The sequence below is a fragment of the Macaca thibetana genome, chromosome 15 (genome assembly GCF_024542745.1).
Source record: "Macaca thibetana thibetana isolate TM-01 chromosome 15, ASM2454274v1, whole genome shotgun sequence".
In the NCBI taxonomy this organism is placed as follows: Eukaryota; Metazoa; Chordata; class Mammalia; order Primates; family Cercopithecidae; genus Macaca; species Macaca thibetana.
This window is the reverse complement of record NC_065592.1, coordinates 63,289,406-63,311,291: the sequence shown is the minus strand read 5'-3', so window position 1 is coordinate 63,311,291 and position 21,886 is coordinate 63,289,406. Positions and strand designations below refer to the sequence as shown.

Here is a 21,886-nt window from a genome sequence, read left to right as displayed (position 1 = left end):
AGCTTTGTTCTTTTGACTTAGGATTGTCTTGGCAATGTGGGCTCTTTTTTTGGTTCCATATGAACTTTAAAGCAGTTTTTTCTAGTTCTGTGAAGAAACTCACTGGTAGCTTGATGGGGATGGCATTGAATCTATAAATAACCTTGGGCAGTATGGCCATTTTCACGATATTGATTCTTCCTATCCATGAGCATGGTATGTTCTTCCATTTGTTTGTGTCCTCTTTTATTTCACTGAGCAGTGGTTTGTAGTTCTCCTTGAAGAGGTAGGTCCTTTACATCCCTTGTAAGTTGGATTTCTAGGTATTTTATTCTCTTTGAAGCAATTGTGAATGGAAGTTCATTCCTGATTTGGCTCTCTGTTTGTCTGTTACTGGTGTATAAGAATGCTTGTGATTTTTGCACATTGATTTTGTATCCTGCGACTTGGCTGAAGTTGCTTATCAGCTTAAGCAGATTTTGAGCTGAGATGATGGGGTTTTCTAAATATACAATCATGTCATCTGCAAACAGGGACAATTTATTTGACTTCTTCTTTTCCTAACTGAATACCCTTGATTTCTTTCTTTTGCCTGATTGCCCTAGCCAGAACTTCCAACACTATGTTGAATAGGAGTGGTGTGAGAGAGGGCATCTATATCTTGTGCCAGTTTTCAAAGGGAATGCTTCCAGTTTTTGCCCATTCAGTATGATATTGGGTGTGGGTTTGTCATAAATAGCTCTTACTATTTTGAGATACGTTCCATCAATACCAAATTGATTGAGAGTTTATAGCATGAAGGGCTGTTGAATTTTGTCAAAGGCCTTTTCTGCATCTATTGAGATAATCATGTGGTTCTTGTCTTTGGTTCTGTTTATATGCTGGATTACATTTATTGATTTGCGTATGCTGAACCAGCCTTGCATCCCAGGGATGAAGCCCACTTGATCATGGTGGATAAGCTTTTTGATGTGCTGCTGGATTCAGTTTGCCAGTATTTTATTGAGGATTTTTGCATCGATGTTCATCAGGGATATTGGTCTAAAATTCTCTTTTTTTGTTGTGTGTCTGCCAGGCTTTGGTATCAGGATGATGTTGGCCTTGTAAAATGAGTTAGGGAGGATTCCCTTTTTTTCTATTGATTGGAATAGTTTCAGAAGGAATGGTACCAGCTCCTCCTTGTACCTCTGGTAGAATTCGGCTGTGAATCCATCTGGTCCTGGACTTTTTGGTTGGTAGGCTATTAATTATTGCCTCAATTTCAGAGCCTGCTATTGGTCTATTCAGGGATTCAACTTCTTCCTGGTTTAGTCTTGGGAGAGTGTAAGTGTCCAGGAAATTATCCATTTCTTCTAGATTTTCTTGTTTTTTTGCGTAGAGGTGTTTATAGTATTCTGTGATGGTAGTTTGTATTTCTGTGGGGTCGGTGGTGATACCCCCTTTATCATTTTTTATTGCATCTATTTGATTCTTCTCTTTTTTCTTTATTAGTCTTGCTAGCTGTCTATCAATTTTGTAGATCTTTTCAAGAAACCAGCTCCTGGATTCATCAATTTTTTGAAAGGTTTTTTGTGTTTCTGTCTCCTTCAGTTCTGCTCTGATCTTAGTTATTTCTTGCCTTCTGCTAGCTTTTGAATGTGTTTGTTCTTGCTTCTCTGGTTCTTTTAATTGTGATATTAGGGTGTCAAATTTAGATCTTTCCTCCTTTCTCTTGTGGACATTTAGTGCTATAATTTTCCCTCTACACACTGCTTTAAATGTGTCCCAGAGATTCTGGTATGTTGTGTCTTTGTTCTCATTGGTTTCAAAGAACATCTTTATTCCTGCCTTCATTTCATTATGTACCCAGTAGTCATTCAGGAACAAGTTGTTCAGTTTCCATGTAGTTGAGCGGTTTTGATTGAGTTTCTTAATCCTAAGTTCTAGTTTGATTGCACCGTGGTCTAAGAGACAGTTTGTTATAATTTCTGTTGTTTCACATTTGCTGATGAGTGCTTTATTTCCAACTGTGTGGTCAATTTTGGAATAAGTGTGATGTGGTGCTGAGAAGAATGTATATTCTGTTGATTTGGGGTGAAAAGTTCTGTAGATGTCTATTAGGTCTGCTTGGTGCAGAGATGAGTTCGATTCCTGGATATCCTTGTTAACTTTCTGTCTCGTTGATCTGTTTAATGTTGGCAGTGGGGTGTTAAAGTCTCCCATTATTATTGTATGGGAGCCTAAGTCTCTTCATAAGTCTCTAAGTACTTGCTTCATGAATCTGGGTGCTCCTGTAATGGTTGCATATATATTTAGGATAGTTAGCTCTTCTTGTTGAATTGATCCCTTTACCATTATGTAATGGCCTTCTTTGTCTCTTTTGATGTTTTTTGGTTTAAAGTATGTTTTATCAGAGACTAGGATTGCAACCCCTGCCTTTTTTTTGTTTTCCATTTGCTTGGTAGATCTTTCTCCATCCCTTTATTTTGTGCCTATGTGTGTCTCTGCTCGTGAGATGGGTCTCATGGATACAGCAACCTGATGGGTCTTGACTCTTTATCCAATTTGCTAGCTTGTGTCTTTTAATTCAAGCATTTAGCCCATTTACATTTAAGGTTAATATTGTTATGTGTGAACTTGATCCTGTTATTATGATGTTAGCTGGTTATATTGCTTGTTAGTTGCTGCTGTTTCTTCCTAGCATCAATGGTCTTTACATTTTGGCATGTTTTTGCAGTGGCTGGTACCGGTTGTTCCTTTCCGTGTTTAGTGCTTCCTTCAAGAGCTCTTATAGGGCAGACCTGGTGGTGACAAAATCTCTCAGCATTTGCTTCTCTGGAAAGGATTTTATTTCTCCTTCACTTATGACACTTAGTTTGGCTGGATATGAAATTCTGGGTTGAAAATTGTTTTCTTGAAGAATGTTGAATATTGGCTCCCACTCTCTTCTAGCCAGAAGCTACTCTAGCTTTTAGAGTTTCTGCCGAGAGATCTGCTGTTAGTCTGATGGGCTTTCCTTTGTGGGTAACCTGTCCTTTCTCTCTGGCTGCCCTTAACTTTTTTTCCTTCATTTCAAGTTTGGTGAATATGACAATTATGTGTCTTGGAGTTGCTCTTCTTGAGGAGTATCTTTGTGGTGTTCTCTGTATTTCCTGAATTTGAATGTTGGCCTGCCTTGCTAGATTCTGGAAGTTCTCCTGGATGATATCTTGCAGAGTGTTTTCCAACTTGATTTCATTCTCCCCATCTATTTCAGGTACACCAGTCAGACATAGATTTGGTCTTTTCACATAGTCCCATATTTCTTGGAGGTTTGCTCATTTATTTTTGCTTCTTTTCTCTAAACTTCTCTTCTCGCTTCATTTAATTCATTTGATCTTCAATCACTGATACCCTTTATTCCAGTTGATCAAGTCGGTTATTGAAGCTTGTGCATTTGTCACGTAGTTCTCGTGTCATGGTTTTCATCTCTATGAATTAGTTTATGGACTTCTCTGCATTGATTATTCTAGTTAGGCATTCATCAAATCTTCTTTCAATGTTTTTAGTTTCTTTGCACTGGGTTCGTAATTCCTCCTTTAGCTCAGAGAAGTTTGATTGTCTGAAGTCTTCTTCTGTCAACTCGTCAATGTCATTCTCTGTCCAGCTTTGTTCCGTTTCTTGTGAGGAGCTGTGTTCCTTTGGAGAGGGAGAGGTGCTCTGATTTTTAGAATTTCCAGCTTTTCTGTACTGCTTTTTCTCCATCTTTGTAGTTCTGTGTACCTTTGGTCTTTGATGATGGTGACGTAGAGATGGGGTTTTGGTGTGGATGTCCTTTCTGTTCATTATTTTTCCTTCTAACAGTCAGGACCCTCAGCTGCAAGTCTGTTGGAGTTTGCTCGAGGTCCACTCCAGACCCTGTTTGCCTGGGTATCAGCAGTGGAGGCTGCTGACAAGTGAATATTGCTGAACAGCAAATGTTGCTGTCTGATCATTCCTCTGGAAGCTTCATCTCAGAGGTGTACCCGGCTGTGTGAGGTGTCAGTCTGCCCCTAGTGGGAGATGTCTCCCAGTTAGGCTACTCGGGGGTCAGGGACCCACTTGAGCAGACAATCTGTCTGTTCTCAGATCGGATTCTGTGCTGGGGAAACCACTACTCTCTTCAAAGCTGCCAGACAGGGACATTTAAATCTGGAGAGGTTTCTGCTGCCTTTTGTTTGGCTATGCCCTGTCCCCAGAGGTGGAGTCTACAGAGGCAGGCAGGCCTCCTTGGTGTTCCCTGGGCTCCACCCAGTTCGAGCTTCCTGGCTGCTCTGTTTACCTACTTAAGCCTCAGCAATGGCAGGCGCCCTTCCCCAGTGTCGCTGCCGCCTTGCAGTTAGATCTCAGACTGCTGTGCTGGCCATGAGGGAGGCTCTGTGGGCGTGGGACCCTCAGAGCCAGGCATGGGTGTGCCATTTGCTAAGACTTGGTAAAGCCCAGTATTAGGGTGGGAGTGACCCGATTTTCCAAGTGTTGTATGTCACGGTTTCCCTTGGCTAGGAAAGGGAATTCCCTTCTCCCTGGCGCTTCCAGGGTTAGGTGATGCCTTGCCCTGCTTTGGCTCTTGCTCGTTGAGCTGCACCAACTGTCCTGCCCCCACTGTCCGACACACCCCAGTGAGATGAACCCAGTACCTCAGTTGGAAATGCAGAAATCACCCGTCTTCTGTGTCGCTCATGCTGTGAGCTGGAGGCTGGAGCTGTTCCTATTGGGCCATCTTGGTGCATATCGCAAGAGGTCTCGTATATACACTGTTGCATCCCCACTTGCATCTGTTATTTTCTGTCCCTTTAGTAATAGTCATTCTAACTAGGATGATGTGACATCTCATTATGGTTTTGATTTGCATTTTACTGATGATTAATGATGCTGAGCGTTTTTCATATACCTGTTGGCCATGTGTATATCTTCTCTTGAGAAATGTCCATTCATTTTTTTTGCACATGTTAAAATGTGACTTTTGAAAAACCATTGAGTTCTTTGAGTTCCTTGTAGATTCTAGCTACTAGTCCCCTGTTGACTGAGTAATCTGCAAATATTTTAACTCATTTCAAAGGTTTCTTGCTACTTTGAAGATTGTCTCTTTTTTGTAGACTGAATTTCAACCTATTTTTTCTTTTGCCGTGCAGAAGGTTTTTATTTAATATAGTTCCAATTGTCTATTTTTATTTTTGTTGCCTGTTTTTTTGAGTTCTTAGGCATAAAATCTTTGCCTAGACTAATGTCTTGGAGAGTTTTCTCCATGTTTTCTTCTAGCATTTTTACAATTGCATGTATTACAATTAAGCCTTTGCTCCATCTTAAGTTTGTTTGTTATATGGTGAGAGATGTGTCCAGTTTCATTCTTATGCTCATGGTTATCTAGTTTTTCTAGCATAATTTATTGAAGAGGTGCTATCCTATCCTATCCCCAATGTATATTTTTAGTTGCTTTGTTGAAGACCAATCAGCTATGAATTGGTGGATTTACTTCTGGGTTCTATATTTTGTTTCATTCGTCTGTGTGTCTATATTTATGCCAACACCATGCTGTTTCAGTTAATATATCCTTGTAATATATTTTGAAGTGAGGTAGTCTCATACCTTTGGCTTGGTTCTTTTGCTCAGGATTGCTTTGGGTATTCAGGCTCTTTTTTGGTTCCATATCAATTTTAGAATTTTTTTTTCTATTTCTGTGAAAAATGATGTTGGTAATAATAGAGATTGCACTGAATCTAGATTGCTTTGGGCAGTTTGGTCATTTTAACAGTATTAATTCATCTGACCCATGAGTGTGATATGTTTTTATTCTTGTTTGTGTCCTTTTCAATTTCTTTCATGAGTGTTTTTGTTTGTTCGTTTTGTAGATGTCTTAACCCTCCTTGGTTAAATTTAATCCCAGATACTTATTTTTGTTTTTTGTAGCTTTTGGAAGTAGAATTGTTTTTTTGATTTCTTCTTCAGCTATTTCATTACTAATGTATGGAAGTGCTACTTATTTTGTACATGATTTTGTATCCTGCAACTTTTCTGAATTTATTTATCAGTTCTGAGAGTTTTTTTGGTAGAGTCATTAAAAAAAGAAAGATATAAGATCATGTTGTTTGCAAAGAGGGACAGTTTGACTTTCACTTTATCAAATTGGATGTCTTTTCTGTTGTTTTTTTTCTTTTGCCTGATTGCTCTGACTGGGACTTCCAGTACTGTGTTGACTAGAAGTGGTGAAATTGAGCGTTCTTTTCTTGTTTAAATTAGAGGAAAGATCTTTAATTTTTCCCCATTTAGTGTGATGTTAGCTATGGGTTTGATGTATATGGCCTTTAATATCTGGAGGCATGTTTTTTGTTTCACTAGTTTGTTGACAGTTTCTATAATAAAGGTGTGTTGAATTTTATCATGCTTTTTCTGTATTAATTGAGATGATCAGATTATTTTTGTCCTTCAGTTTATTGATGGGATGTGTTACATTTGTTGATTTGTGTATATTGAATCATCCCTGCATCCCTGGGACAAATCCCAGTTGAATACATTTGTGTTATGATGTTGACCATTTTTTCGTATGCTTCTTGGCTACTTGTATATCATCTTTGGAGAAATATCTCTTCAAGTCCTTTTGTTGCCTTTTTAATCTGTTGATTGTGTCCTTTGATGAACAAAAGTTTTCAGTTGTGATGTAGTACCATCTGTATGTTTTTGGCGTAGTCCCAATTTTATGTTTTTGCTTTTTTTGCCTATGCTTTTGGTGTCATTTGCAAGAAATCATTGCCAAATCCGGTATCATGATGTGTTTTCCATATGTTGGGAGTTTTCTAGTTTTGGCTTTTATATTTTGGTCTTCAATCCATTTTGAGGTTTTTTTTTTTTTTTTTTTTTCTTTTGTGTATGGTGTAAGGGTCCAACTTCATTCATTTGTGTGTAGATACCTAGTTTTTCCGGCAACATTTGTCAAAAAGGCTGCCTTTTAGTCATCAGTTGGTCTTGGTACCTTTGTGAAAAGTTATTTGAGCACATATAGAAATGTTTATTTCTAGGCTATTTTTATTGGTCTGTATATCTGTATGTCAGTACAATACTGTTTTCATTATTGTAGCTTTGTAATACATTTGGAAATGAAGAAATATGAGTTCTCCAATATTATTGTTTTCAGAATTGCTGTGGCTATTTATGGTTGCTTGAGATTTCATATGAATTTTAGGATGATATTTTAACTTTCTGCAAAAAGTGTCATTGGGATATTGATAAGGAGTGCATTAAATGTGTAGCTCACTTTTGGCAGTTTTTACATCTTAACATTGTCTTCCAATCTAGTGACATGAGGTGTCTTCTATTTATATGTGTCCTCTATAATTTCTGTTCATAATGTTCATAGTTTTCAGTGTACAAGTCTTTCACCCCCTTGGCTAGATTTATTTCTAGTATTTTTTTCAATTGTAAATGAAATTGTTTTCTTAATTTCCTTTTCTGATTATTCATTGTTAATATACAGAAATGTAGCTATTTTGTGTATTTTTGTGTGTGTGTACTGCAGCTTTGCTGAATTATTTGTTCTAAAAGTTTTTGGTGGAATCTTATGGTTTTCTACATATCAGAACACGCCATCAGCAAGAAGAGATAATTTTACTTCTGCGTTTTTGATTAGGATGCCTTCTATTTTTCTTGCGTAGTTGCTCTGGCTAGAACTTTAAATAAATACTGTGTTGATGCTGGGCGCGGTGGCTCACGCCTGTAATCCCAGCACTTTGGGAGGCTGAGGCAGGCGGATCACGAGGTCAGGAGATCGAGACCATCCTGGCTAACACAGTGAAACCCCGTTTCTACTAAAAATAAAATAAAATAAAAATTAGCCCAGCTCGGTGGCGAGCGCCTATAGTCCCAGCTACTCCAGAGGCTGAGGCAGGAAAACGGTGTGAGCCCGGGAGAGGGAGCTTGCAGTGAGCTGAGAAAGCGCCACTGCACTCCAGCCTGGGTGACAGAGCAAGACTCTGTCTCAAAAATTAAAAATTAAAAAAAAAATACTATGTTGAATAGAAGTGGTGAGAGTGGGCAGTCTCATCTTGTTCCTGATTTTAGAGAAAAAGCTTTTAGTCTTTTACTATTGAGTATGATGTTAGCTATAGGCTTTTTGTATTTGGCCTTTGTTATGTTGAAGTAGCTCCCTTCTATTCCTAGTTTGTGGATTTTTTTTTAATCATGAAAGGGTGTTCAATCCTGTCAAATGCTTTTTCTGTATGAAGTGAAATGATTCTATGATTTTTGTCTTTGATTCTTTCATTGTGGTTTATTTCATTAATTGAATTTTGTATGTTTCAATCGTCCTTGCATTCAAGGCATAAATTCCACTTGGTCATATTGTGTAATCTTTTCTGCTAGTATTTTGTTTATGATTTTTGCATTAATATCCATCAGATAACTGGTCTCTAGTTTTCTTCTAGTGTTGTTTTCTAGCTTTGGTATCAGGATGATGCTCTCCTCGTAGAAAGAGCTTCAAAATACTCTCCGTACTTCAGTTATTAGTAGAGTTTGAGGAGCATTGGTGTTAATTGTTTAAATTTTTGGTAGAATTATCCAGTGAAACCATGTAGACCTGTGCTTTGTTGGTAGGTTTTTGATTACTTATTCAGTCTTCTTACTGTTCTGTCAGATTTTCTGTTTTTTCATATTTCAGTTTTCATAAGTTTGTTTCTAGGATTATATCCACTTCTTTGGATTATCCAATCTGTTAGAATACAGTTTTGTATGTGTTAGAATACAGATTTGTTAGAATACAGTTTTGTATTTGTTAGAATACAGTTGTTCTTAGTATTCTTAGTTTTCTGTTTCTGCATTACTTTGCTGAGGATAATGGCTTCCAGCGGCATCCATGTTGCTGAAAAGGATACGATTTTTTTAACCGCTACATACTATTCTATAGTGTATATGTATTATATTTTCTTTATCCAGTTTGTTGGTGGTGGTCACCTAGCTTGATTCCATGTCTTTGCTCTTCTGTTATGATGCATATACAAGTACACATGTGTTTTTGGTAGAACAATTTATTTTTCTTTGGCTACTGAGTGAGGCTGGGTCAAATGGTAGTTCTATTTTTATTTTTAGTTCTTTGAGAAATCTCCAAACTGCTTTCCACAGTGGCTGAACTAATTTTCAAACCTACCAACAATGTATAAACATTGCCTTTTCTCCATAGCCTCCCCAACATCTGTTATTTTTGACTGTTTAGTAAAAGCCGTTATGATTGGTGTGAGATGGTATCTCATTGTATTTCTGATTTGCATTTCTCTGATGATTAGTGATTTTGAGCATTTCTTTCATGATTGTTGGCTGTTTGTATGTCTTCTTTTGACAAGTGTCTGTTCATGTTCTTTGCCTAGTTTTTAATGGGGTCATTTTTTTTTTTTTTTTTTTTGCTTGTTGACTTAAGTTTCTTATGGATTCTGGATGTTAAACCTGGATGTTAGACCCCTGTTAGATGCATAATTTGTGAATATTTTCTCCCATTCTGTAGGTTGACTGTTTACTCTGATGATAGTTTCTTTTGCTATGCAGAAGCTCTTTAATTAGATCCCATTTGTCAATTTTCGTTGCAGTTGCTTTTGGCGTCTTCATCATAAAATCTTTGCCAGTTCCTGTGTCCAGAATGGTATTGCCTAGGTTGTCTTCCAAGGTTTTTATGGTTTTTGGTTTCATATTTAAGTCTTTAATCCATCTTGGGTTGATTTTTGCATATGTTGTAAGGAAGGGGTCCAGTTTCAATTTTCCGCATTTGGCTAGCCAGTTATCTCAGCACCATTTATTGAATAGGGAGTCTTTTCTCCATTGCATGTTTTTGTCAGCTTTGTTAAAGATCAGGTAATTGTTGGTGTGCAGCTTTATTTCTGGATTCTCTATTCTGTTCCACTGGTCTCTGTGTCTGTTTTTGTACCAATAGTACCATGCTATTTTGGTTACTGTAGCCCTGTAGTATAGTTTGAAGTTGGATAATGTGATGCCGCTGGCTTTGTTCATTTAGCTTAGGATTGCTTTGTCTAATTGGGCTTCTTGGTTGCATATAAATTTTGGAATAGTTTTTGTAATTCTGTCAAAAATGACATTGGTAGTTTGGTAGGAATAGCATCGAACCTGTAGATTCCTTTGTGGAGTAGGGCCATCTTAATGATATTGATTCTTCCAATCCATGAGCATGGCATGTTTTTCAACTGGTTTGTGTCATCTGTGATTTCTCTCAGCAGTGTTTCGTACTTCTCCTTGTAAAGATCTTTCATCATCTTGGTTAGATGTATTCCTGGGTATTTTGTTAATTTTTGTGGCTATTGTAAAGGGATTGTGTTTTTGATTTGCTTTGCATCTTGAACATTATTGGCATATAGAAATACTACTGATTTTTGTGCATTGATTTTGTGTCCTGAAACTTTACTGAAATTGTGTATTCCCTAGGAGCCTTTTGGTGGAATTTGTAGGGTTTTCTGTGTGTAGAATCATCTTATGAGTGACAGGGGGTAACATGACTTCTTTTCCTATCTGTATGTCTTTTATTTTTTTCTCTTGACTGATTGCTCTGGCTAGGACTTCTAGTACTGTGTTGAATAGGAGTGGTAAGAGTGGGCGTGGCTTCTAATTAAACTAAAGAGCTTCTGCACAGCAAAAGAAACTAGCATCAGAGTGAACAGTCAACCTACAGAATGAAGTAAAATTTTTGCAATCTACCCATCTGACAAAGGTATCCAGAATCTACAAGGAACTTAACAAATTTACAATAAAAAACAACCCAATCAAAAAGTGGGTGAAGGACATGAACAGATACTTCTTCAAAAGTGGACATTTATGATGCCAACAAACATATGAAAAAAGCTTATCAGTAGTCATTAGAGAAATGCGTATCAAAACCACAGTGAGGTACCATCTCATGCCAGTTAGAAGGGCGATTATTAAAAAGTTAGGAAACAACAGATGCTGGCAGGGCTGTGGAGAAATAGGAATGCTTTTACACTGATGGTGGGAGTGCAAATTAGTTTAGCCATTGCGGAAGACAGTGTGGTGATTCCTCAAGAATCTAGAACCAGGAACACCATTTAACCCAGCAATCCCATTACTGGGTATATACCCAAAGGGTTATAAATCATTCTACTATAAAGACCCATGCACATGTGTGTTTATTGCAGCACTATTTACAATAGCAAAGACTTGGAACCAACCCAAATGCCCATCAATGATAGACTGGATTAAGAAAATGTGGCACATATACACCATGGAATAGTATGCAGCCATAAAAGAGAATGAGTTCATGTCCTTTTCAGGGACATGGATGAAGCTGGAAGCCATCATCCTCAGCAAAGTAACACAGGAACAGAAAACCAACACTGCATGTTCTTACTAATAAGTGGGAGTTGAACAATGAGAACACATGGACACAGGAAGGGGAGCATCATAGACTGAGGCCTGTTGCGGGGCAGGGGGCAAGGGGAGGGAGAGCATTACGACAAATACCTAATTCAATTGGGAGTTAAACCTAGATGATGGTCTGATGGGTGCAGCAAACACCATGGCACGTGTATACCCATGCAACAAACCTTCATGTTCTGCACATGTATCTGAGAACTTAAAGTTAAGAAAAAAAAAGAGTGGGTATCTTTGTCTTGTCTTGTTCCAGTTCTTAAAGGGAATGCTTCCAGGTTTTGCCAGTATGATTGGTATGATGTTGGCTGTGGGTTTGCCATAGATGGCTCTTAGTATTTTGGAGTGTGTTCCTTCAATACCTAGTTTGTTGAGAGTTTTTATCATGAAGGGATGTTGGATTTTATCAAAACCTTTTCTGTGTCTATTGAGATGATCATATGGTTTTGTTTTTAATTCTATTTTATAATTATTTGAGTTTTCTCTTTTTAAAATCTAATTTATCTAAAGGCGTATCCATTTTTAAAGATCTCTTCCAAAGCCAACTCTTATTTAAAGTTTTTTTTCTATTGTTTTGTTATTTAATTAATCACTACTCTAATCCTTCTTACTTCTTTCTTCTGCTAACTTTTGGTTCTATTGTTCTTCTTCTAGTTCTTTCCAGTGTGTAAATTTAGGTTGTTGAGATTTTTCTTCCTTTTTAATGTACTACACACTTACAGCTATAAACTTGCCTCTTACCGTTCCTTTTTCTGCATCACGTAAGTTTTGTTTCAGGTATGTTTTCTCATTTCTATTTGTCTCAAGGTATTTTATAATTTCTTTCTTTCATGATCTCTTCTTTGGTCTATTGTTTAAGAATGTTTTGCATAATTTCAACGTAGATGAAAATTTTCCAGTTTTCCTTCTGTAATTGATTTCTGGTTTTATTACACTGTGATCAGAAAAAATATTTTATATATTTTTAGTATTTTAAAATTTGTTGAGCCTTGTTTTATGGTCTGTCATGGAGAATGTTTCATGAGCCATGAAGATGAATGTATATTCTGTTGTTGTTGAGTGGAATATTCTGTATTATTCTTTTAGTTCCAGTTGTTCTATAGTGTTGTTCTACTCCTCTGTTTCATTATTTATTTTGGTTCCAGACCACCACAATAAAGGGAATACTGTAATAAAGTGAGTCATACAAGTGTTTTTGGTTTCTGACTTCATATAATTATATTGTACATTGGTTGTAAGATTTATTTCTGGTTATTTTATGTTTCTTGTTGATATTATAAATGTTTAGTTCTATAGAAAATCATCTGAGCTTTGCACAGTTTCTTTTATAATCTTGCTCAACTCTAGCTCTAAATGTTTACACTTTGTTTTTGTTTTTTGGTGGAAGATCATATTGGCTACTAATAAGAATGGTTTACTCTTTCTCTTAATATTTATATATTTAATGTCTTTTCTTTTTTTCCTTCTCTTAGTATATTACCTAAAATCCCCAGGACAATTTTAATATAAAACAAATTTGTTCTTGATTTTTGAATGAACATTTCACAATTAATTATCGTATTTGCTGATTTTTGGCATTCATACCAAAGTAAGAAAATTCTTCTGTATTCCTATATTTTTGTTAGTTTTTTGTTTTTGTTTTTAAATCGTAAGGTGTTGGATTGTTTTGGGTGATTTTTCTGACTCTATTGGCATGTTCATATTTTTTTTCTTTAATCTCTTAATGTGGTAAATTATATTAATATATTTTCTAATGTTAAGCCATCCTTGTATTTCTGGAACCAAATAATCTCAATAAATTACCCAAATCTTTCTTTAATACTAGTATAGTTTATTTTGGATTTTTGCATTTATATGCCTAAGTGGTATCGCTCTGAAATGTTACTTTTTATGTCCTTCCCTTTCTGACTTGGATAACAGGTCATGCAATTTTCATAAAATGAGTTGAGAACATCCTTTTTAAATTCTTTGTAACGTTTCCCACAAGACGGGGGTTATTCATTTATTGAAATGTTTGTAGGCCTTTCCTTTAAACCTTTAGGACCAGATACGGTGTTTTTGTGAGTCAGCTTTATATAATTGATTAAATGTGTTGATATATTTTGAATTATCCTTTTGAAATTTTCTATTTTTTCCTTTTTTGAATTTTTAAATTTAGAATGTGTAGTATAGTCACATGGCTTAAAACTGAACAATATTTAGTGGGAAACAATGAAAAGTTTTACCTTAATTTTGTATTAATATCGAGGGGATTTCCGTCAGAGAGGAATTCTATTTTTGTTTTTTACTTTGGGAGCATGACTTGTGGGGGACCACCATAAGTCATGCTCCAGATTTGGGGTTCACTGACCTTCCAAAAATGGAAACCCAGGCTGGAATTCTGTGTGAGGGCTAGCTTTAGGACCACCTGCACTGAGGGGTGCATTTTCCTACTTCGTTTTCTTTCTTCCTTTGCTTAGTATTACAAATGAAGTTCTATTATTTATTCTTGATTCCATTCTGGTAATTTAGGTTTTTCATGAAAAATTATTCTAGGTTTTTATACTTACTGGGAAACTTGCTCATATTTTATACTAATTAAAATGTATGTATTATGTCCACTGGAAGCTGACATTTGGATTATTGTTTTCAGCCTATCTTTCTTGTAGTCTGCTTTATCATGATGAATGGACCCACCATTTACCTCTTTGCTCCCAGGACATATCCCTATGAGAGATCTTTAATTCCTATCTTTATCTTGCAACTCCACAGATACTTATCAACAGGTCCTGTCATTTCTATCTTCAGAGTATATTTTAAATTGGACTCTTCACCACCTCTGTTATTACTTGTCAAGACACCATCAGCTTTGGCTGGATTATTTCAATAATTTTTGATTTGGTTTCTCTGTGTCTACTCTTCACGTCAAATAGTAGTTTTTTCACTTTAACTGCCTGATTGTTCCATTTTTGCTTCATAATGTTTGTCTATTTTAGTATATTCTGTATATTTATAGTTCTTTTAAATTGGTTCCATATTTGCATTTCGCTAGGATAGTGTCGCTGCCTTGCCTTGCCTTGCCTTGCCCTGCCTTGCCGTTGCCTTGCCCTTGCCTTGCCCTTGCCTTGCCCTTTCCTTTCCTTTCCTTTCTTTCCCTTCTTCCCTTCCTTCCTCCCTTCCTTCTTTCCTTTCTTTCCTTTGGTGCAGTCTCAGCTCACTGCAACCTCCACCTCCCAGGTTCAAGTGATTCTCCTGCCTTAGCCTCCCGAGTAGCTGGGACTACAGGTGCATGCCACCATGCCCAATTAATTTTTGCACTTTTAGTAGAGATGGGATTTCACCATGTTGGCTAGGATAGTCTCCATCTCTTGCTTTCGTGATTCGCCCGCCTCAACCTCCCGAAGTGCTGGGATTACAGGCATGAGCCACTGCGCCTGGCCGAATAGTGTTTATTTCTGATTGTTCACTTCGTTGACTTTCTTTTTGAAGGTTAGATTTTGAAGGGTTTGTCTTGATGGGAATTACCATCTTCTATTTCTACCCTGGTGTTCGTTTATCCCTTTTAAGCTATTTTGAGGTTCCTGGTACTTTTGGGTACCTCAGTCTGGAGCTAGATCTTCTTTCAAGCCTGAGGCACCTTGTCCCTGCCTGATATTTGGCAGAAATCAGATTGAATCTTGAGATGAGCAGCTTTACAAAGATCTTATCTGTGGTATGTTAAAAAATTTCTTCTATGTCTCCAGACTATAGTTTTTGGCTTCTTGTAGTTTTTTATTTTTTTTCTTTTGTTCATTTGTTTGTTTGTTTTTAAAATAGTACTTTAAGCTCTAGGGTACATGTGCACAATGTGTAGGTTTGTTACATATGTATACATGTGCCATGTTGGTGTGCTGTACCCGTTAACTTGTCATTTACATTAGGTATATCTCCTAATGCCATCCCTCCCCATTTCCCCACCTATGAGGGGCACTGGTGTGTGATGTTCCCCGCCCTGTGTCCAAGTGTTCTCATTGTTCAGTTCCCACCTATGAGTGAGAACATGTGGTGTTTGGTTTTCTGTCCTTGCGATAGTTTGCTGAGAATGATGGTTTCCAGCTGCATCCATGTCCCTACAAAGGACATGAACTCATCCTTTTTTATGGCTGCATAGTATTCCATGGTGTATATGTGCCACATTTTCTTAATCCAGTCTATCACTGATGGACATTTGGGTTGATTCCAAGTCTTTGCTATTGTGAATAGTGTGGCAATAAACATACGTGTACATGTGTCTTTATAGCAGCATGATTTATAATTCTTTGCGTGTATGCCCAGTAATGGGATGGCTGGGTCAAATGGTATTTCCAGTTCTAGATCCTTGAGGAATCGCCACAGTGTCTTCCACAATGATTGAACTAGTTTACAGTCCCACCGACAGTGTAAAAACGTTCCTATTTCTCCACATCCTCTCCAGCACCTATTGTTTCCTGACTTTTTAATGATCGCCATTCTAACTGGTGTGAGATGGTATCTCACTGTGGTTTTGATTTGCATTTCTCTGATGGCCAGTGAACATTCCATGGTCATGGATGGGAAGAATCAATATCATGAAAGTGTTCATAATCCCCAAGGTAATTTATAGATTCAGTGCCATCCCCATCAAGCTACCAGTGACTTTCTTCACAGAATTGGAAAAACTACTTTAAAGTTCATATGGAACCAAAAAAGAGCCCACACTGCCAAGACAATCCTAAGCCAAAAGAACAAAGCTGGAGGCATCACCCTACCTGGCTTTTGGCTTTTTAAGAGTATGAGAGCCCTTCTGTAGTCCCCAGTTTCATTATCTGAGTTTGAATTCTTTCCACTGCTAAGCGTAACAATGCGTTTAGTCCTAACTGTCAGTAGTTGAACATCGGCCATCTCTGTATATGTTGGACACAAAGATAGAGTCACTTTTTAAAAAGGCTTGCTTTCCCACCCTTCCTCCTTCTGCCCTTTCCTCCCCTCTGTCTTCCTCTCCTTCCTCCATCTAATTGTCTGCCTTTGCTGTCTATCTATCATTGTCTTTTTTTGCAGATAAATAGGAATTTCTAGTGCTTTACCTAAAACTTGGTGTTTATGTTTGGAAATAATGAATGTATGGTATTTATGTTGGCATACTTTATTTAGAGAGAGAGATATATATATATATTTAGTTCTTTGCAAAAGTAATTACAATTAATTTTATATTGTATCTTTAAAACATCTAATTTTTAAATCCTTTCACAATGAAAAAAGATGTAGAGAATGATCAGGAGGAAAAGATCAACTTTCAAGAACTTTAGGTACATTTCACTACAGTCAAGAGAACGGAACATGATCTGAGTCTCAAACTTTGGAAAACTATTTTGATGTCTTTGAAGTACTGTCCTTTCTTCTGTATGTGCACTTCAAACAGAGAAAACAGGGAAATAAGTCTATAATTTGTTGTGATTAATATCAAAATAAATGAGTTCTTTTTTTTTTCATCTACTGTATTACTTTATTGTACAATAATTTAATAACTAAATGTTTTATACATATCTTCTAGTTTATTTACTTCACATTCTTAGCTTTTATACCAAGAGGCCATGACATTTTTAAGTTTCTGAAAAAAAATCCGTGACTGGTATAAAAGTTATTGTTTGTGTTAAAATTATTTTAAGTAAGTGAAAAAATTAAAACAGTATTAGTTTTTCTCTGTCATTTTGTAGAATAGTTAAATATAACATGTTTTGTTACATTTAGTATTTATTATGTTTGATTATTGATATAAGCACTCTAATTTTAGGCCTTTGAAGACAATTTAATTGAAGCAAGGAAAGAAGTTGAAGTATCACAGAGTAAATATAATGCTCTATCATTACAGTTGAGTAATAAACAGACTGAACTTATACAGAAGGATATGGATATTACCCTGGTCAGGCAAGTATATTCAATTTTTAATTTAACATTATAGAAATGTCATTAGTCATTCAGAATGATAGCATTTATACTTATTACTAACACTGTAAAATAAGAACTATGTTTTCTGTGGTTATATATGTTTGTGCATTGAGAATCTGGAGTTATTTACACTAAATTGAAAAATTGCCTGGGAGATATACAGGATTGGACGAGCATGGTCAAGGGGTACCCTAGTTTCAGTTTTTAACAAGGACATTGTAATGCTTTCATTCATTGTTTTCTTCTAACATTTCTAGCCATGTGTTACATGATACTCATATTGTTACAGTGAACAATAATAACTGAGAAACAAATTTTGACTTTTAATTTTATTATGTTTATATAGTTTCAGTTTGTAAAGCAGTCTTTCTATATCAACATAATTGATTTTATAATACTTTTCATAAAGTTGGATTACTTGAAAAAGTAAGCACGATACACTTGTGTTTCTAAGTGTTTTTTAAAGATGTTAAAACTATTAATTTACTTTATAATTACCTTTTTCAGAAAATAGTATGAGAGAGAATAAATTAAGACAGAACTTTTCCTTGGTTCATAGATCAATATCTGTCTGTCTGTCCACACGCATGAATGGACATGCATGCATATTTGTATGTATGTGTTTATTTATTTTGGTAGCACCAGAGCATGGGATCGAAGGTATGCTTCTAGAGGTATATAATAGACTTTGAATATATAATTTATTTTAATTTAAAACTAAGTGATATATAAATGATGGATACATCTCTGCCATTTTGGTACACATTGGGTGGAGTTCTTTGGTAAAACTTATCTGGGAATTTTCCTTCATGATAGTGGGCATTGGTAAGGGGGTCAAGTTAGTGCTGTTTATCAGGTAGTTTTTATGGTTCCATTGGGTAAAATATGGTTTTGTAAATTTGTGCCATTGTGAATTTAGTTTGGATGAGAAACTGTTTACCATTATTGAAGCCAGTAAAATTAAAATGAATTAGAACATTAACAGATTCCTTGTATCACATTTTAAAAACTTTTTCATCATAAGGGTGAGGAAAAGTATAAACTTCATAGATGACAAACTGGTTGACATATCAGCTCATATTGTAATTATTTTTAAAACAATAGTGAAGTCAGAAAAGTAATTCTAAATAGGAATAGAACCTTAGATTTGGATGAAATTTAAAAATTTTTATTTATTCATATCCTCTTCCCAATAAGATAGCATACATAGCATTAAGTCTTTCCTTGAAACTTAGTTTAAAAGTTTCTCATGCTTTTCAATACTGCTGTTTTCATTTTATATTGTTTAAATTTTTGAACATTGTTTTACATGTACTTAGTTGGAATTTGCCTTTTTATAATTCCCACCCATTTATTATAGTTTTATTATCTGGAGAATATAAGAAACAATCTACTCCCTATTCTATAACATAACTCAGTGGTCTTAGACAGTTCTCAGTGACAAAACTTTTTCACTAATTGATCAACTACTCCTATTTCTTACATAAACTCTTCATGTACATGTTTCACAGATGTTATCATATTTTGGATTACCTTTCTGACTGTTTTCCATATTGTCAATCTTCTTCTTAAAATATAGCATCTAGAACTGCATAAGATATTTCAACAAAGACCTTTCCATTTTAGAGTATGATGGCGCTAGGTTATTACAACAAATATGGTGTTCATTCTAGGATATAGTGCAGTGTTAAGGACATGGGATATAACAACTATGTTTTCTTCTACATTTTGCATGAGTTTGTATATTTAAATTTAGTGTATTGCAAGAGCTGTAAGTTATTACAAATAAAGCAAGAATATCCTCACATGCACTTTTTCTTATACAATAGTAAAAGAATAATAGCTAGTGGGCCATGTGTAATTGTAAGAGTTTGATTATAAGGACTCAGAGAGGCATATGGCCTATGTGAATTAATGTAGGAACAAAAAACCAAATACTTCATGTTCTCACTTATAAGTGGGAGCTAAACACTGAGCACCCATCGACATAAACATAGGAGCAGTAGACACTGTGGACTACTAGATGGTGAAGGGAGTGAGGGTGCATGGGTGGAAAATCTACCTGCTGGGTACTATATTTACCACCTGGGTAACAGGATCCATACCCAAACTTCAGCATCAAGCAATAGAGCCAAGTAATAGTACCACACATGTACCCCCTGTATCTAAAATAAAAGCTGAAATTTTGAATAAAAGGATTCACAGAGGAGAAGAATAATAGCACAAAGTTGGTAGTTTGGAGCAGTGTACTTCGTCTTGAATCCTCATTATAAGTTAGTAGTTGAGATGTCTACAATGTGTCTCCTGAGTTATCTTGTATGAGGATTATTGTTGGATATACTGCGTGTCTTATTTCTTTCATCATTATTTCATTGGGAGAGGGTGGTTATGATATACCAGTCCCAGTTTATTGAATCTATGTTGTAATCAAGACATATAAAGCCATAATTGTGGAAAAAGTGGTCTAGGCACTTTCTTATTTGGATACACTTTTCCACACTGATAAATGATAGAGCCACTGTTTCTGTATGGAGTCCCTTGTTTGAAGTTCATAGTCACTTATATTTTATTGAATATTTGATCCGTGTCACCCATTGTGCTAAAGGATATTTTTGTGAACTCTACCTCAAATGATTTTTGCCTAGGTTACAGTATAAATAAGTATATACAGTCATTCCTTGGTATCTGTGGGGGATTGGTTTTAGGCCTCAATATGGATACCAAAATCTATAGATGCTCAAGCCCCTTACATAAAATGGCAATATTTGCACATAACTTATGTGCATCCTCCTGTATACTTCAAATCTTTAGATTACTTCTATTAATAATATCAAATACAATGTAAATCCTATGTAAATAGTTGTTATACTGTATTTTTTGTTTGTATTATTTTGTTGTTATATTTTTAAAATTATTGTTTTTGATCTATTGTTGGCTGAATTTGTGGAAGCAGAAACCACAGATATGGAAGTCCAACTCTATGCATATATTATGATGTACATGTCTGTAATCTATATAGAGCATATGGATATATTTACCTAGCTATGGCATAAAAAAGGATAACTGATTAAATTGCCTAACCAAAACTTTTGCCTGAATAAGTAATGGTTCTACAATTGAGGTGAGAATTTTTGTTAGAAATTGAGTCAAGACAGTGCAGTCATAATTTTGGTTCAGAAAATTTTCAGACAGAATCCTGAAATTGGATTAATACATCTGGATTGCTGGTTTTCTCAGATGCTTAGCAGAAGCAAGTGAGTTTTCTTTGGAGAATGATAAAATAATCTGGACTTAAATTATATCTAAAGTTTTACAAAGTAAGGTCTAGCACATAGTCAGAAATAACAAGTATGTAGTAAGGAAAGAAGAATAAAAAGATACAAGACCTAGAAATGAAAGCAGAAATCCTAGTTATTTGCTAAAACATGATTAATTCACGTAGATAACCCAAAATAATTTATATATAGTTTAATAAGTTTATCATGCTTGGTGGATACATGGTCAGTATATAAAAAACTTAATTGCATTTTTATACCAGCAAAACATATTAGGAAATAAACTTAAGAAGAATTTACAATATTACTGGAGGTATGAAAAGCAAATCTAATGAAAAATGTGTGTTACCTCTATTCAGAGAATTCTACAAACATTGAGAAAAATAAAAGATCTAATATGTTCAGGGAAATAACAAAGTTCATGGTTTGGAAGACTCACTATGATAAAGATACCAGTTCTCTCTGAATAGATAATAGATTCAGAAAATACTGACCATGGATTATCAACAACAGGAAACCATTACCACCCTTAGCCAGAAGGGACAAGAATTAGTATCCTGTGACAGAAGCTGCCCAATAAGAGCAATAACCTTAGACAGAGGAACACAGGCACTATCAAACTGTGGCTCAGCAGAGAGTGAGCTGGGTAAATAAATATCCGGACCTCTTTCTCCTTTACCCTGGAATCACCAGCTAGTGCCTTCAACTGATGAAATTCAGTCAGAGTCAGAAAACAAGGAGCAGTATAATCTAGTCTTTAGAGAGATTGGTCTCTTAGGCTAAACAGAGTAGAGATGATGAAGATTGGCCCATTCTCAGTTACTACTCTTCTTCAGAGCTTTTCTGGCCATTATTCCCTGTTAGTCTTTGCACATAAACTTTAGAGTAAACTTGCTTATTTTTTCTTGGTATATTATTAGCACATAAAATTTACAATAATCTAAGGAGAATTGACATCTTTATGGTGTTCAGTCTTCTTGTCCCAGAGTGTGGTGTGTCATTTCATTTGTTTCAGTCTACCTCTGTGTCTTTCCTCATACAGGTTTTGAACATTTCTCATTAAATTTATTCCTAGCTCTTTCTTGTTTCTTGTTACTATTTTAAATGTAATTTTCCCTTCCCATATAGTTTTCAAATGATTTTTCTTTTATTGCATATAGTTTTACTGTGCAGTTGTTTTGGTGGATAAAAATTAGTTGTTTTATTTTTACTATGAATTGTGCTATAGTTATTTTGGTACAAATGATAAACGTGAATTATATAAAAATAAATACATGCAGTACAGAAAAGTATAAGGAAGGTAAAAGAAAACAATTACACTAAAAATGTATCCCTAGAGAAAT

At 35.7% G+C, this 21,886-nt stretch overlaps 2 protein-coding genes across 6 annotated transcripts in view; both read left to right on the top strand.

Moving 5' to 3' along the window:
• SH3GL2 (SH3 domain containing GRB2 like 2, endophilin A1) overlaps positions 1-21,886 on the top strand; it is a 796,347-nt gene that overhangs the window by 246,511 nt on the left and 527,950 nt on the right. The window lies entirely within an intron of this gene.
• CNTLN (centlein) overlaps positions 1-21,886 on the top strand; it is a 373,184-nt gene that overhangs the window by 126,570 nt on the left and 224,728 nt on the right. For 3 of the 5 annotated variants that reach the window (XM_050761625.1, XM_050761628.1, XM_050761626.1), the window contains exon 6: positions 17,114-17,247. In XM_050761625.1, the coding sequence (XP_050617582.1) occupies positions 17,114-17,247 (134 nt within the window). Of the gene's footprint in view, positions 1-17,113; positions 17,252-21,886 lie in introns of all 5 variants that reach the window. The other 2 variants (XM_050761624.1, XM_050761627.1) reach the window with 1 other exon arrangement.